We start from the raw sequence: 17,948 nt of genomic DNA on the forward strand, positions 1-17,948 counted from the left end.
GACATAATGGTCATCCTCAACCAATGAGAAACAAGACCGCAATTTGATGCATATTTTTGAATCGGACAGAAACGTCTTGACTTGAGAGAGACTTAACACAGGCAAAGTTGAAGGACAGAGATCTGAGGATTTATGAGAAGTTTTGCTGCAAGCTACAACACAACTCACTTAATTACTGGGACTTCACGATGAGGAAGAGGTAAGTGAATTGTATTTGTAAAGAGTATTACATTTGGCATGCAGTATTGAAATGTCAAGCTAGCTGTTAGCTAGCTAACCTAACAGAAGCAGTGTTTTGTGACACGTTATACCTAGCTACAACTAGTTGCCTATCTAGAAATAAGACTGCAAGATTACTGAAGATTATGAGTTTGCTAGCTAAATCAACATTTTAGCAAACGTTAGATGTCAATTTGCCAGGAATGACTAACGTTAGTCATTCACAGACTCGGCTGCGAGCACGTTAGCTTACGTTACTGTCTGTAATACCACAGATATAACATTTTGATTGTACTTTACTGTAACTTTAACGACTGGGTGTGTCTGCAAAGCTGTATGAAGGATGGTCTGCTGTGTGCTATCAATTCAAAGACTGATAAATTACAATAGCAGGACCACATTGACACTAACGTTACTGCTGCAGTGCTGCCCCTTGTCGTTGCCACTTGCAGCAGTCCAGCAAAATCAAGTAACTTTTTAACTAGTCATGCCTGTCCAAAAATTAAACCTTTTTTATATATGTCCCCGGCCCATTCCAGTGAGGTGCTCGCAGCCGAGTCTGTGGCTTGCCTGAATAAAGCTCTCTGCCACCTGAAGGACATCTGGGAAGAGATAGGAATACCAGAAGACCAGAGACTACAGAGAACCAATGTGGTCAAGAATCACATCAAGGTGAGTCAGAACAAATTGACACTCAAGCATAGAGTGTAATTATTCTCCAAGAAACAACATTCTCAAAGCCGTGACACCTGTCTGTGCACCTGCTGTAGCTAGTTAACTAGCTAGCTCTAGTACAGTAGCTAGCTAACCTACTTTTGAGGGGTGTGTTGCTGGGGCATATGTGTGATGAAGCCTATCTATTTAGTCTGCTAAATGTGAGATTTCTAGATGTAGTTAATTCACAAGTATGTATTCCTTCCCAGGGAAGTTAGAAACCAATATACACAGGCAGTTAGAAAAGCCAAGGCTAGCTTTTTCAAGCAGAAATTTGCTTCCTGCAACACAAACTCAAAAAAGTTCTGGGACACTGTAAAGTCCATGGAGAATAAGAGCACCTCCTCCCAGCTGCCCACTGCACTGAGGATAGGAAACTCTGTCACCACCGATCAATCCATTATAATTGAGAATTTCAATAAGCATTTTTCTACGTCTGGCCATGCTTTCCACCTGGCTACCCCTACCCCGGTCAACCGCACTGCACCCCCCACAGCAACTCGCTCAAGTCTTCCCCATTTCTCCTTCTCCCAAATCCAGTCAGTTGATGTTCTGAAAGAGCTGCAAAATCTGGACCCCTACAAATCAGCCGGGCTAGACAATCTGGACCCTTTCTTTCTAAAATGATCTGCCGAAATTGTTGCAACCCCTATTACTAGCCTGTTCAACCTCTTTTGTGTCGTCTGAGATTCCCAAAGATTGGAAAGCAGCTGCGGTCATCCCCCTCTTCAAAGTGGGGGACACTCTTGACCCAAACTGCTACAGACATATCTATCCTACCCTGCCTTTCGAAGGTCTTCGAAAGCCAAGTTAACAAACAGATTACCGACCATTTCGAATCCCACCACACCTTCTCCGCTATGCAATCTGGTTTCAGAGCTGGTCATGGGTGCACCTCAGCCACGCTCAAGGTCCTAAACGATATCTTTACCGCCATCGACAAGAAACAATACTGTGCAGCCGTATTCATTGACCTGGCCAAGGCTTTCGACTCTGTCAATCACCACATCCTCATCGGCAGACTCAATAGTCTTGGTTTCTCAAATGATTGCCTCGCCTGGTTCACCAACTACTTCTCTGATAGAGTTCAGTGTGTCAAATCGGAGGGCCTGTTGTCCGGACCTCTGGCAGTCTCTATGGGGGTGCCACAGGGTTCAATTCTTGGGCCGACTCTTCTCTGTATACATCACTGATGTCGCTCTTGCTGCTGGTGAGTCTCTGATCCACCTCTACGCAGACGACACCATTCTGTATACTTCTGGCCCTTCTTTGGACACTGTGTTAACAACCCTCCAGACGAGCTTCAATGCCATACAACTCTCCTTTCGTGGCCTCCAACTGCTCTTAAATACAAGTAAAACTAAATGCATGCTCTTCAACCGATTGCTGCCTGCACCTGCCCGCCCGTCCAGCATCACTACTCTGGACGGTTCTGACTTAGAATATGTGGACAACTACAAATACCTAGGTGTCTGGTTAGACTGTAAACTCTCCTCCCATACTCACATCAAATATCTCCAATCCAAAGTTAAATCTTGAATTGGCTTCCTATTTCACAACAAAGCATCCTTCACTCATGCTGCCAAACATACCCTCGTAAAACTGACCATCCTACCGATCCTCGACTTCGGCGATGTCATTTACAAAATAGCCTCCAATACCCTACTCAATAAATTGGATGCAGTCTATCACAGTGCCATCCATTTTGTCACCAAAGTCCCATATACTACCCACCACTGCGACCTGTATGCTCTCGTTGGCAGGCCCTCACTTCATACTCGTCGCCAAACCCACTGGCTCCAGGTCATCTACAAGACCCTGCTAGGTAAAGTCCCCCCTTATCTCAGCTTGCTGGTCACCATAGCAGCACCCACCTGTAGCACGCGCTCCAGCAGGTATATCTCACTGGTCACCCCCAAAGCCAATTCCTCCTTCGGCCGCCTCTCCTTCCAGTTCTCTGCTGCCAATGACTGGAACGAACTACAAAAATCTCTGAAACTGAAAACACTTATCTCCCTCACTAGCTTTAAGCACCAGCTGTCAGAGCAGCTCACAGATTACTGCACCTGTACATAGCCCATCTATAATTTAGCCCAAACAACTACCCCTTCCCCTACTATTAAGAGAATTGTTTAATGTTCATAAACTGAACTTCAATTAAAATACTCAGTCTGCAACTCAGAGTTCGTAAGGTTCTGGTTTAAATAAAACAGACAGAATTCCCAGCTTACAATAGTCAATAATGTTTATTCACGAGAACGCTCTGAAGTCCATTGTACAAAAATATCTATTATATACCAGGCTCCTTATTTACGCACACGCATACACACGAACATTAAGGAGAGTTAGTTATCTTCTTCCCCAGAACTCTCAACACTGTAGATCATTATCCAGCCGACAGTTTCATTCCTCTGAGATTAGGGAACCCTCAGAGTTCAAGCTAGGGCAGGTCAACCACAGTTTAACGGTTCTTGGTGTTTACTTAAACACACACACCAACATTCCTCTCTTCCACAGTCCAACCTAGTTAGATTTATGCTGAACATTTTAGTTACTCATTATACAGGCTACATAAACCCTATCACTAATAATTAGGTTTCAGGGTAGAATTATTTAATCATTATCTTTAAACGTCGCAATTGTAAATGAGAACTTGTTCTCAACTTGCCTACCTGGTTAAATAAAGGTGAAATATAAAATAAATAAATATGTGGACTGACTAGTCATTTCTGCACATCTCTCACAGGGTTTGTTAGACATGATGATAACAGAGGAGGAGTCTCTTAGGACCAGACTGTTGAGCAGCATCAAATCCTGTCGCAAACAACTGGATACGCTGTGCTTGGAACTGCAGCTACCCCCATTTGAGGTAAGCATTCTAACAGTTTCTAACATCTGCAAAGTTATACTACTATGCAAATGACAACGCATAGAAATATAATGACTGGTGGATAGGAATTCAAATCAATGTCCCACTCGAATTGCCATGGTCTGATTGGCTTTGTCCTTTCTAGTAATTATATTTCTAGGATGAAGCATCTACACTTACTATGATGATTTATGGATTTATTGCTTTCCGTTTCTTGAAGATGAGTGGATGGAGGAGAAAAAAAAGGGCTGTTATGGAAAAGAAGGGAATGAGGCCATTCCAGACTGTTTAGATAAGTCCATTTTTGAATTTGAACATTTCTTTGGATAAATATTCTGCCTGAGTCTTCCAGGGTTGGGCCAATTCAGGAAGTAAACTGATTTTCTTTTCAGTTTACTTCCTGAATACTCAAAATTTAAATGGCATTAACCCCAACCCTGGTGCCTTCCCTGGGTACAGATCTGAGATCAGTTTCCCCTCCTCAATCCTCACCTTAACCATTAGTGTGGAAAATGCAGTGTCTAGGGTAGAGGTCGACAGATTATGATTTTTCAACGCCGATATCGATTATTGGAGGACCCCAAAAAAGCTGATACCGATTAATCGGCTGATTTAAAATAAAAAAAAATAATAATTATAATAATAATAACAAAAATATATATATTTTATTATTATTTTTATTTATTTGTAATAATGACAATTACAACAATACTGAATGAACACTTATTTTAACTTAATATAATACATCAATAAAATCAATTTAGCCTCAAATAAATAATGAAACATGTTCAATTTGGTTTAATTAAATAATGCAAAAACAAAGTGTTGGCGGAGAAAGTAAAAGTGCAATATGTGCCATGTAAGAAAGCTAATGTTTAAGTTTCTTGCTCAACATGAGAACATATGAAAGCTGGTGGTTCCTTTTAACATGAGTCTTCAATATTCCCAGGTAAGAAGTTTTAGGTTGTAGTTAATATAGGAATTATAGGACTATTTCTCTCTCTACGATTTGTATTTCATATACCTTTGACTATTGGGTGTTCTTATAGGCACTTTAGTATTGCCAGTGTAACAGTATAGCTTCCGTCCCTCTCCTCGCTCCTACCTGGGCTCGAACCAGGAACACATTGACAACAGCCACCCTCGAAGCAGCATTACCCATGCAGAGCAAGGGGAACAACTACTCCAAGTCTCAGAGCGAGTGACGTTTGAAACGCTATTAGCGCGCACCCGGCTAACTAGCTAGCCGTTTCACATCGGTTACACCAGCCTAATCTCGGGAGTTGATAGGCTTGAAGTCATAAACAGCGCAATGCTTGAAGCATTGCGAAGAGCTGCTGGCAAACGCACTAAAGTGCTGTTTGAATGAATGCTTACGAGCCTGCTGGTGCCTACCATCGCTCAGCCAGACTGCTCTATCAAATCATAGACTTAATTATAACATAATAACACACAGAAATACGAGCCTTTGGTCATTAAAATGGTCAAATCCGGAAACAATCACTGAAAGAAAAAAAAACGTTTATTCTTTCAGTGAAATACGGAACTGTTCCGTATTTTATCTAACTGGTGGCATCCCTAAGTCTAAATATTGCTGTTACGTTGTACGACCTTCAATGTTATGCCGTAATTATGTACAATTCTGGCAAATTAATTATGGCCTTTGTTAGGAATAAATGGACTTCACACAGTTCGCAATGAGCCAGGTGGCCCAAACTGCTGCATATACCCTGACTGCTTGCACGGAACGCAAGAGAAGTGACACAATTTCCCTAGTTATAAGAAATTGTTAGCAGGCAATATTAACTAAATATGCAGGTTTAAAAATCTATACTTGTGTATTGATTTTAGAGAAAGGCATTGATGTTTATGGTTAGGTACATTGGTGCAACGACAGTGCTTTTGTCGCAAGTGCGCTTGTTAAATCATCACCCGTTTGTCGAAGTAGGCTGTGATTCGATGAGAAATTAACAGGCACCACATCGATTATATGTAACGCAGGACACGCTAGATAAACTAGTAATATCATCAACCATGTGTAGTTAACTAGTGATTATGTGAAAATGGGTTGTTTTTTTATAAGATAAGTGTAATGGTAGCTAGCAACTTACCTTGGCTTCTTGCTGCCCTCGCGTAACAGGTAGTCAGACTGCCACGCAGGCTCCTCGTGGAGTGCAATGTAAGGCAGGTGGTTAGAGCGTTGGACTAGTAACCGTAAGGTTGCAAAAACAAATCCCCGAGCTGACAAGGTAAAAATCTGTCGTTCTGCCCCTGAACAAGTCAGTTAACTCACCGTTCCTAGGCCGTCATTGAAAATAAGAATGTGTTCTTAACTGACTTGCCTAGTTAAAAAATAATTGGCAAATCGGTGTCCAAAAATACCAATTGTTATGAATACTTGAAATCGGCCCTAATTAATCGGCCATTCCGATTAATTGGTCGACCTCTAGTCTAGGGGCAACTTCACCCAATACCTTTTCTCTCATCAGGAGGAGCGGGGCGTCACCATGCTGCAGCAGGAGAAGGAGATCCGGACCCAGGTGGAGGTGTTGGTGAAGGAGCGGACCCAGAGGATGCAGCAGCTCAAGGCCTTGACGGAGCGCGACCAGGACCTGTGTGACACTCTGTGTTCGGACCCCTATGCCCTCGACCCTAACGCCGTGCCCTCCCTGGAGCAGCTGGACGGCTTCCGCCAGCACATCGCCAGCCAGACCACAGAGAAGGTGGATAGGGATTTGTAATAAAAGCAGATCCTGGATTCACATACCAGTAGTATTTGTTTAAAAAAAATTAGAATGTAGCTGCACTTGATTGCGCAATAGAACTAATGGAATAGTCCCAAAGGAGCAAACCCCATGTGATACATCACACAGGCTCAATCAAATATTCAAAGGATTTGAAAGAAAACATGTTATTTGAACGTAGATGTGAATGATGGTCCGTACTTCAATCCTGCTCCTGGAGAGCTGCTGCTTGTTCTGCCATTTTGTTTCAGCCCGGCACTTATTTGCTGATTCAACTACTCTCCGTCTTTAATCTAGAGTCATGATTAGTTGAATTGGTTGTAGTAAAGCCAAAAAAGGTTGGCCATTGATTCTGCATCTCACCTAGAGAAAATGATATTGGGGGAAAACAGTGATGTAAACTAATATACACATTTGAGGAGATCCCTAACGGCGTGTCTCTCTGTCTGTGGCCAGGAGCGGCGGCACGCTGAATTTGTTGGCATCAAGAGGCAGATCATCCTGTGCATGGACGACCTGGACCAGCTGCCAGAGACCAGCTTCGAGAAGGACATCGTCTGCGAGGACCAGGAGGCCTTCTGCCTGTCCAAAGACAACATCGCCTCACTCAAACTCCTCCTCGGCGAAGTGAGAATGGAACTAATCCAATATGCTTGAGATGATAGTGAATGCTTTAGTTTGAGCGATACTTTGCAATGTCTGTGCAGAATGAACAAAGTTGATCTGCTCACCACCACAATACAGTAGAAAACCAGTCGACCTACACGCATTACATTTCTACATTACTGTATCAGTTCATTATCACTTCACTATAGATCATGTAAATATCTTCATTTGCATTTTCTTGCTAATATCTGTCATTGGCTGTGTTCCAGGTCTTTATTGCAGTCGCGTCCCACGTAAAGACAATACAGACTTCCTGGAACGTGCCCATTTCCATAGTGCTCCTTTACTGACCGTCCCGTGTCTATGTTGTTCTGTCTAGCTAGAGGAGAGGAAGGCAGAGAACCAGGCGGTGTGTGAGGCTCACAGGGAGAAGATCCAGGAGCTGTGGGACAGACTGCAGGTGCCCCAGGAGGAGAGGGAGCTTTTCTCAGAGCACATGGTCGCCTCCAAGAAGAAGAACCTGGATGCTGTCAGTGAACACTCTTAGCTTATGTCCCAAATGGCACCCTAATCCCTTTCTAGTGCACTTATTTTGACCAAAGCCCAATGAGCAAATGTTGACCATGCCCCTTACTTGCCTAAATATTCTGAAATAACAGTTTTTATTTATTTTGTAAAGATATAAGCTTGAAATGGGCTTGGTCTAATTGACTCAACAACTTAAAACACATATCTAAGTTTAGCTTTCTTAATGAACCAGAAAGTCAATAGTTGTTTATGGTGTTTAAAAAAAAAAAACGTTATCTAATTGATCCTGCTTTGTAGTATGTATACCCCTCTGGTTTGTACCCTGGCTAGTCACCATTGTCTCCAGTGGTCTACCTGCATTCTAAAGCTGTTTCTAAACAAGGTCTGTCTATTAATCAAGAAAATGTTAGAATCAAAGAACCAAATTGTTCTCTCTTCTTTTTCACACCTCAGTTAGAGGCAGAGGGCAGGCGACTGATGGAGCTCAAACGACTGAGCATGCGAAACGTTACTGAAGCCATCCGCTCAGAGATCGCAGTGCTCTGGGAGAAATGCTTCTTCAGCAGTGATCAGCAACAGGCCTTTGTGCCCTATTTTAGCAGTAAGTTGGGTTTTAGGGTTTGGATTACAGGTAAAACACAAGCTTTGGTAGACCAATCAATGAATGAAGACTCAGAGAAGTCTTTCTCGTGAACAATGTGTTTTATGATTGTTAACTTATTAATCACATACCCGGTGCATCACATACATTTAGTTTTCCCTTTTGAAAAGGCACTTTTTTTTTTTTCAATGTGACTTACTGGTTTTAATAATACATTTCATGATTTGTTTTTCCCTCCTTCAGATGATTTTACAGAGGAGCTGTTGGGGCTGCACGAAGCTGAGATCCTGAGGCTGAAGCAGCACTATGAAGAACACAAGGAGCTGTTTGAGGGGGTTCACCGCTGGGAGGAGAGCTGGAGACTCTTCCTGGAACTGGAGGTTAGCCGTGGAGAAGCACCGTGGAAACATTTTAGTCATTTAGCAGACGCTCTTATCCAGAGCGACTTGCAGTTAGTGCATTCATCTTAAAATAGCTAGGTGAGACAACCACATATCACAGTTGTAGTTCGTACATTTTTGTCAATAAAGACGTTATCAGCAAAGTTGGTGCTAGTAGGAAAAGACAAGTGCAATCATCTTTTTATTAATAAATGGGCTTTAAAGGGATAGTTCACTTTCAGAAAACGTTTATTGCTTATTTTTGAGTTTCATCCAAACAATTTTGAAGTTAAATAACAACATTTTAATTTTGAATTATAAAAAAAATATTTGTACAAATTACTTGATAATTTTTTGGGGAGCCTTACTGCTATTAGCCCATACAAACGCATTAAATAACAAATTCACTACATAGAACAAGAGCTACTTCCCCCCCCCAAAAAATCTGAAGTAGGTTGTTCTGAAGTGTAAGAGATATAAGAAAGGTCAGGAAACATTTGTTGTTATTATTATAATATATATTTTCTTCTGTGTGTGTGTAATATATATAACTATGAAGTAACACATGGAATTGTGTGGTAACCAAAACAGTGTTAAACAAAAATATATTTGAGATTCTTCAAAGTAGCCACCCTTTGCCTTGATGACTGCTTTGCACACTCTTGGTATTCTCTCAACCATCTTCACGAGGAATGCTTTTCCAACAGTCTTGAAGGAGTTCCCAGATATGCTGAGCATATGTTGTCTGCTTTTCCTTCACTCTCCGGTCCAACTCATCCCAAATCCTCTCAATTGGGTTGAGGTCAGGTGATTGTGGAGGCCAGGTCATCTGATGCAGCACTCCATCACTCTCCTTGGTCAAATAGCCCTCACAATCTGGAGGTGTGTTGGGTCATTGTCCTGTTGAAAAACAGATGATATTCCCACTAAGCGTGTACCAGATGGGATGTCGTATCGCTGCAGAATGCTGTGGTAGCCATGACTGATAAGTGTTCCTTGAATTCTAAATAAATTACTGACAACGTCACCAGCAAAGCACCATCACACCACCTCCTCCATGCTTCACGGTGGGAACCACACATGCGGAGATCATCCGTTCACCTACTCTGTGTCTCACAAAGACACGGCGGTTGGAACCAAAAATCTTAAATTTGGACTCATCAGACCAAAGGACAGAGTTCCACCGGTCTAATGTCCATTGCTCGTGTTTCTTGGCCCAAGCAAGTCTCTTATTCTTATTGGTGTCCTTTAGTAGTGTTTTTTTTTTTGCAGCAATTTGACCATGACGGCCTGATTCACGCAGTCTCCTGTGAACAGTTGATGTTGAGATGTCTGTTACTTGAACTCTATGAAGCATTTATTTGGGCTGCAATCTAAGGTGCACTTAACTCCAATGAACTTAACTCTGGGTCTTCCTTTCCTGTGGAAGTCCTCATTAGAGTCAGTTTCATCATAGCGCTTGATGGTTGTTGCGACAGCACTTGAAGAAACATTAAAAGTTCTTGAAATTTTCTGCATTGACTGACCTTCAGGTCTTAAAGTAATGATGGACTGTTGTTTAACTTTGCTTATTTTAGCTATTGTTGCCATAATATGGACTTGGTCTTTTACCAAACAGGGCTATCCTGTGTATACCACCCCTACCTTGTCACAACACAACTGATTGGCTCAAATTTATGAACTTTTAACAAGGCACACCTGTTAATTGAAATGAATTCCAGGTGACTACCTCATGAAGCTGGTTCAGAGAATACCAAGAGTGTGCAAAGCTGTCATCAAGGCAAAGGGTGGCTACTTTGAAGAATCTCAAATATAAAATACATTTAACACTTTTTTTCTTTTTTTACTACATGATTCCATATGTGTTATTTCATAGTTTTGATAGCTTCACTATTATTCTACAATGTAGAAAATAGTAAAAATAAAGAAAAGAATGAGTAGGTGTGTCCAAACTTTTGACTGGTACTCTACTTTAATTTTTTTTTTAAATGTCAACCGGTACCAAGGGACATTCAGACGAGTCTTGTGAGGCCTGTGGGTGTCCTAGAGCAAAACAACCGACGTACTTGTTTTTGAGAATCTCACCTTAATACAGGGGTATTAGTGTGTAGCCCAAACTGTTCAGACGTTATAGACAGAAGTTGGCAGATCGTCTGTACCCACTTCAGACGAGTCCCAAGACTCTTGTGGGGGTCGTGGAGCAAATTGTTTCCAAGAGGGGTCATGATAGTTTGTAGGCAAAAGATGATTTTGTGCAAAGGCCAATTTTCGATATGTCTCATGGTCTGACAAACACCGCTCTGTCACCTTTCACCCCAAATGCAGAAGTGTTACAGTGAGGGAAAAAAGTATTTGATCCCCTGCTGATTTTGTACGTTTGCCCACTGACAAAGAAATGATCAGTCTATCATTTTAATGGTAGGTTTATTTGAACAGTGAGAGACAGAATAACAACAACAACAAATCCAGAAAAACACGTCAAAAATGTTATAAATTGATTTGCATTTTAATGAGGGAAATAAGTATTTGACCCCCTCTCAATCAGAAAGATTTCTGGCTCCCAGGTGTCTTTTTATACAGGTAATGAGCTGAGATTAGGAGCACACTCTTAAAGGGAGTGCTCCTAATCTCAGCTTGTTACCTGTATAAAAGACACCTGTCAACAGAAGCAATCAATCAATCAGATTCGAAACTCTCCACCATGGCCAAGACCAAAGAGCTCTCCAAGGATGTCAGGGACAAGATCGTAGACTTACACAAGGCTGGAATGGGCTACAAGACCATCGCCAAGCAGCTTGGTGAGAAGGTGACAACAGTTGGTGCGATTATTCGCAAATGGAAGAAACACAAAAGAACTGTCAATCTCCCTCGGCCTGGGGATCCATGCAAGATCTCGCCTCGGAGTTGCAATGATCATGAGAACGTTGAGGAATCAGCCCAGAACTACACGGGAGGATCTTGTCAATGATCTCAAGGCAGCTGGGACCAAGCATAGTCACCAAGAAAACAATTGGTAACACACTACGCCGTGAAGGACTGAAATCCTGCAGTGCCTGCAAGGACCCCCTGCTCAAGAAAGCACATATACATGCCCGTCTGAAGTTTGCCAATGAACATCTGAATGACTCAGAGGACAACTGGGTGAAAGTGTTGTGGTCAGATGAGACCAAAATGGAGCTCTTTGGCATCAACTCAACTCGCCGTGTTTGGAGGAGGAGGAATGCTGCCTATGACCCAAAGAACACCATCTCCACCGTCAAACATGGAGGTGGAAACATTATGCTTTGGGGGTGTTTTTCTGCTAAGGGGTGTCGTGTCTTTGGGGGTACCATTAAACTGAAGATATGTTTATCAATTAGCTCCCTGTAATTATTATCACGCGATTAAACTGATTAATCGTTTAATTGTAATTAACTAGGAGATCGGGGCACCAAGGAGAATATTCAGATTACAAAGATATAACTTTCCTGTACTATAATATTATATTCTATTATAGTATAGGCCGATTATCTTCTGGTTTAAATGGTGTATTTTACCTCGAGTCCAGTCTCATTCCAAATGTCGTAAATTGTTGTATCTGCACGAACCCAGTCTTTACTAAAAGCATCCATACATCAATTGTCTTAAAATCATTTATTTACTACACTAAGTAATTAACAGAAAACATACAAACAGTAATTATCGTCACAAAGGATTGGTAGAGGAATGTGCCCTTGTGGGCTAAACAGGCAGGTCGGCCTGTTGAACAATGGATCATAAAAGGTCAGCTGTGGCACACAGTGTTCATTAATATTGACAATTGAAGGCTCGCTCATTCGGGAACAATTGCAATCAATATATATTTACGCTCATGTGTCGTCGAGATCCTTGTTGTAGAGTCGTTCTGATGGAGAGTCTCTCTCTCGGTTAGAATGGATCTTTCAAAGCGACATTCATTAATGTCGTCATAGAATTGATGTTTCGTTGGTCTTCGCGTTCGATGATATAATTTACTTAGCTGCAGACTAATAATTAATATCAAAAACTTGTTCTTATTCTGTCGATATCAATAGTCTAAAAGTTAACCACGTGGTATGGTTCACTTTCAGTAGAGGAATTGGATGGTAAAACCTATTGGCCATGGAGTGAAGGCCTGGTCTCGAGAAATGTAAATCAGGGGGTGTTTTATAGTGCTCATAGAACAGGCTTGTCAAATGACGCCTGGTCCTGTATGGGTCCCTGGGGGCGTGCCTATGACTGAGTTAGATTTGGTTACAGAAATACAATTCTATCACATTACATCAGTACATAGCATCTCAATGTATTATAAAAGCTTTATGCTTATTAATACATTCCATACAACCATTATGATGCAAGTCTTAAGCTGAGGCCATTATACAAACAGTTTTATGGTAATATGGCTATATTGTCTCTTCTGAGTATCACAAAATTGTACCAAGCGGATCAGTTCGTAGCTGGATTCTTCACCAATCTTCCATACATTCTCCAGAACACAAAATGTTGCTTGGCTCTCCAATTCTATGAGTTGGAAGAATTTCCTGTGTCTCTCTATGGGCCATGTGGCCAGAGTCTCCTGGAATTTTAGAGTTTTTACAACCCTTTACACACAGGGACTGGGTGGGGGGAAGGTAGGTTGGGAAATGGTACAAAGGGGAGGGGGTCAACTGTCCTCCCTGTACCAAAAGAGGCCAACGTCATGACAGGGGACAGGACAACTTCACCGCATCAAAGGGACGATGGACGGGGCCATGTACCGTCAAATCTTGGGTGAGAACCTCCTTCCCTCAGCCAGGGCATTGAAAATGCGTCGTGGATGGGTAATCCAGCATGACAATGACCCAAAACACACGGCCAAGGCAACAAAGGAGTGGCTCAAGAAGAAGCACATTAAGGTCCTGGAGTGGCCTAGCCAGTCTCCAGACCTTAATCCCATAGAAAATCTGTGGAGGGAGCTGAAGGTTCGAGTTGCCAAACGTCAGCCTCAACCTTAATGACTTGGAGAAGATCTGCAAAGAGGAGTGGGACAAAATCCCTCCTGAGATGTGTGCAAACCTGGTGGCCAACTACAAGAAACGTCTGACCTCTGTGATTGCCAAGAAGGGTTTTGCCACCAAGTACTAAGTCAGGTTTTGCAGAGGGGTCAAATACTTATTTCCCTCATTTAAAATGCAAATCAATATCTAACATTTTTTACATTCGTTTTTCTGGATTTTTTTGTTGTTATTCTGTCTCTCACTGTTCAAATAAACCTACCAGTAAAATTATAGACTGATCATTTCTTTGTCAGTGGGCAAACGTACGCAGACATCGACCTTAGGGGGTTTTAACCCTTGGCATGACCTTTTTATCCCCACAGGAAAAAGCCACAGACCCCTCCAGGTTCACCAACAGAGGAGGGAATCTGCTCAAAGAGGAGAAACAGAAAGCAGAGCTCCACAAAAGCCTGCCCAAGGTAAATCCTTTTGAAAAAGACAGTCTGTATTATTCCCTTGTTAGGGGGGTAGCTACTGTACATACAAACATGACAAGGCTCTGAGTTTTTTTTTACCAGCTGTACATAATGCTATATAAACACATACTATACTGTAAAACACTTGGCTATATCCCTATATGTTTGTTTTGTTTGTCCAGCTTGAGAAGAAGCTGAAGGCTCAGATTGATGTGTGGGAGCAGGGTCAGGCCAGGGAGTTCCTGGTGAATGGACAGAAGTTCCTGCAGTTTGTAGAGGAGCAGTGGGAGCTGCACCGCATCAAGAAAGAGAATGAGAAACTGGAGAGGGTAAAGACATGGCAACTCATTTGAGGGCAGAATCCTAACTTGAGAGATACAGTATTGGTCCTCTTTCCTTGACCCAGATCAAACCTAGTCCTGCACTAAGAAGCATGACCAAAGTGTTTTTCAGTCCAGGATTAGGTTTCATTTGGATCTGGGAAACCGGACCTATCATCATTTGTTACACACTTGTCTCAAGTTAGGGTTAGGTCTGTGTAGCTAAAAGCTTACTTTGTTACAATACTTTGATCTATATTTTATTGTAACAGCAACTGAAAAAGAGCAAGCAGATTGAGGTGGATATGCTGTATGGGACAGCTGTCCGGACGCCTACCAAAAGGAGATTCCTTGGCACAACTACCCCCAGCAAAACACGAAAGGTACCACTCCAGGAACGTTGCTGCTGCTCTTTCTAGCCTTCATACTCATGGAAAAATTGCATGGCCCAATCTTAGCCTGAGTATCCAGTCTGTTTCTGGACTGCCTACGTTTTTATAACAAAGGTGGCTAAAGCAGAAACAAGACTGGACACCCAGGCTAACACAATCACTGGCTTGTGTTTTAATGAGTTGCGCATTAATAACGTGAGCTTTTGGCATCACTAACTAACTCTGTCTGTGTGTTCTCTCCAGTTCAATGGCACCACCTCCAGCCTCTCTAGTGCCAACTCTAACAGCACCGTGCGCTCAGCCTATGGCGGAACTGTCTGCCACTCACCCTCCCGCCCCGCTCTGTCAGTCAACAAGGTCAATGCAGCATGTTTGCACAACAACTAACTACACTGAAAAAATATATAGAAATGCAACAATTTCAAAGATTTGACAGAGTTACAGTTCAGATAAGGAAATCAGTCAATTGAAATAAATGAATTAGGCAGTAGTCTATGGATTTCACATGACTGGCGATACAGATATGCATCTGTTGGACACCCTAGAAAAACACGCTGTTGTACACGTCGATCCAGAGCATCCCAAACATGCTCAGTGGGTGACATGTCTGGTAAGTATGCAGTCCATGGAAGAACTGGGACATTTTCAGCTTTTATGAATTGTGTACCGATTCTTGCAACATTATCTTGCTGAATGGCACGACAATCGTCACGGGATCTCTGCATTCAAATTGCCATCGATAAAATGCAATTGTGTTCGTTGTCTGTAGCTTATGCCTGCCATAACCCCACCTCCACCATGGGGCACTCTGATCACAACATTGACATCAGAAATCCACTCGCCCACACGACACCATACACACACACTGCCTGCCATCTACCCGGTACAGTTGAAACCAGGATTCATCCGTGAAGAGCACACTTCTCCAACGTGCCAGTGGCCATAGAAGGTGAGCATTTGTCCAATGAAGTCAGTTTCGATGCTGAACTGCAGTCTGGTCAAGACCCTGTGAAAAATCTGGATGTGGAGGTCCTGGGCTGGTGTGGTTACACATGGTCTGCGGTTGTGAGGCCGGTTGGACGTACTGCCAAATTCTCTAAAACGACGTTGGAGGCAGCTAATGGTAGAGAAATTAACATTAAATGATCTGGCAACAGCTCTGGTGGACATTCCTGCAGTCAGCATGCCAATTACCCGCTCCCTCAACATGAGGCATCGGTGGCATTGTGTTGTGTGACAGTTGTTTGAGAGAAATAAGCTTTTTGTACATGTGGACAATTTCTGGGATCTTTTATTTCAGCTCATGAAACATGGGACCGAAACTTTACATGTTGCGTTTATATTTTTGTTCAGTATACTTAGACGCTATTGAATTACTTTTCTCAATTTAGACCAGTCATTTGGTATGGGTAACATTCTTTGGCCAAACCCTGACATTCACTCAAAGCAAACCATCTGTTGCGTTTTCTGTTCCCAAGCTTGGAATACAAACTGATGCTCTGTTTCACCATTGTTGAAGTGATGGGGAAATGGAATATATCAGTTTGGATTCCAGGCTTGTTTTTCTCCTCATCCATCTTTTCTCTGTGTTCTCCCATCCAGGTCCCATCGGTACGGACCCCGGGTCGCAGTAAGCCCCCTCTTGCGGGACTGCAGGAGCGCAACAAGGAGAACATGGGCCTGGTGACCGGACTTGGAGTCCCTCTTCAGAGCGGTGGGTTTAAAACCCTGGCTAGTCCGCAGCATAACTTCAGCATTAACTCTGTCGCCAGCACTTATTCCGAGTTTGCGGTAATTTGTGTTTTTTCTGTGTCTTATTTTCCACATTTTACTGATTCTATGCAGCAACACACGGTCTAGCCATGAGGGGGGGGTTGAGTGGAGAATTGTGGCTAATTGATAAATGTATTCTGTTTTTAGACGGGCTTAATCAACACAGTAATCGAATCGGTTCAATCAAGGTTTGTTTGAATGTGTGACTTGCCTAAACTAAAACAATACACATCAAATAATTATTCCTGTATCCAAATATATGCATGTCATTAACCACTAAGATACATTCTTAAAATACTTCATCCCTGTACCCTCTCTTGTTAGTGTGTCCTTCTGAGGCCTCTTAGGCTATGCTGTGTGTTGCTATTTACTGATGCAACCTTTTTTACAACCACACTCCTAATACCCTTTCTTCAGTCTTTCTCTGGCTGTCACTGTGGTTGTTTCTGCCTTTTTAAATGAAAATGTATTTGGGAAATGTGCAATTACCAGAATTGCATATTTTCTAGATTTGTGTTTATTTACTGTGAAATGAAAACTGAGGTAGTGTCCAATACTTTTTGTCGCTACTCAATTTGTTACCACTGCACCTTGGTAATGTTCATTAGGATATGCTGTAGCAAAATATTTTGCAGGAAAATTTGCATTTTCTAATTTAGATCATACCTCCCCATTATACTCTATTTTGTAAATATTTTTTAATGTTTCGTGCCTACTGAACACTAGCCTGTTAATGTTGGGTGGGAAGGGAATATCTATGCTTATCTCTGTACCTTTGTCCACAGCGAGACCTCTCCCAGGCCACTAACACCAAGAGCAAGCCAGACATACTGAACTCCACCATTGCTCACCTTTGACCCCGACACCAGATGACGCGGTTGGTTGAATGACATCCTGTGTTTGTGTCCCATCAAGTCCCCACCAGCTGTCATTTTAAAGTGGATCACTATACTTTTTTTTTTTATATATTATTGTCTGCATTTCTAAGTAAATTTAAGGTAATACTGTATGTATGTGTGTATATGTTGTCGAAATAAAAAAAACCTAAAGGTCATGTTATGAAATGTATCATATTGTAACAACCATTTTTTTTAAGCTCTAAAATAGCACGGATGACTGTTCCTTGTATGTAAGATGGGGCAGACAGTATTGCCTGCAATCTCGTGCTCCAGATGGTTTTGGTGAAAGAGGCTTGGGGGTAGCCAGTGTTCTTTCTTTCCTTTAAGCCAGGCTTTCACTATCTTATTATACTCAAAGCATACTGATCATGAATATTTTGCACGTTTTCTATTGTATATTAAATCATTTATTTTACACTCATGAGTTATGTGCCGTCATCTCTTTTTTTTTTCC

The 17,948-nt window shown here is 42.0% G+C and overlaps 1 protein-coding gene across 7 annotated transcripts; it reads left to right on the top strand.

Annotated features, from left to right (window-relative positions):
- Positions 1 to 42: 42 nt before the first annotated feature.
- On the top strand, positions 43 to 17,918 carry LOC106587689 (protein regulator of cytokinesis 1). 7 transcript variants are annotated; one of them, XM_045708109.1, is made up of 15 exons: positions 43 to 199; positions 759 to 891; positions 3,680 to 3,802; positions 6,292 to 6,525; positions 7,003 to 7,173; positions 7,532 to 7,681; positions 8,134 to 8,281; positions 8,525 to 8,661; positions 14,018 to 14,113; positions 14,293 to 14,439; positions 14,703 to 14,813; positions 15,066 to 15,179; positions 16,425 to 16,613; positions 16,743 to 16,783; positions 17,381 to 17,918. In XM_045708109.1, the coding sequence occupies exons 1-15, from the start codon at positions 189 to 191 to the stop codon at positions 17,427 to 17,429; spliced, it is 1,854 nt and encodes a 617-aa protein (XP_045564065.1). In that variant the 5' UTR covers positions 43 to 188; the 3' UTR covers positions 17,430 to 17,918. The 7 variants fall into 7 exon arrangements, with proteins under 7 accessions (XP_045564065.1, XP_045564067.1, XP_045564066.1 ...); XM_045708111.1 differs by having other exon boundaries at positions 16,425 to 16,536; XM_045708110.1 differs by lacking the exon at positions 16,743 to 16,783.
- The last annotated feature ends 30 nt before the right edge of the window (positions 17,919 to 17,948 follow it).

The sequence above is a fragment of the Salmo salar genome, chromosome ssa26 (genome assembly GCF_905237065.1).
Source record: "Salmo salar chromosome ssa26, Ssal_v3.1, whole genome shotgun sequence".
Classification (NCBI taxonomy): Eukaryota; Metazoa; Chordata; class Actinopteri; order Salmoniformes; family Salmonidae; genus Salmo; species Salmo salar.

Excerpts from the sequence above, each read along its gene's own strand:
- LOC106587689 (XM_045708109.1), top strand. Across the intron at positions 6,526-7,002 it reads CCAGCCAGACCACAGAGAAG|GAGCGGCGGCACGCTGAATT; the intron begins GTGGATAGGGAT and ends GTCTGTGGCCAG. Across the intron at positions 16,784-17,380 it reads ATCGAATCGGTTCAATCAAG|CGAGACCTCTCCCAGGCCAC; the intron begins GTTTGTTTGAAT and ends CTTTGTCCACAG.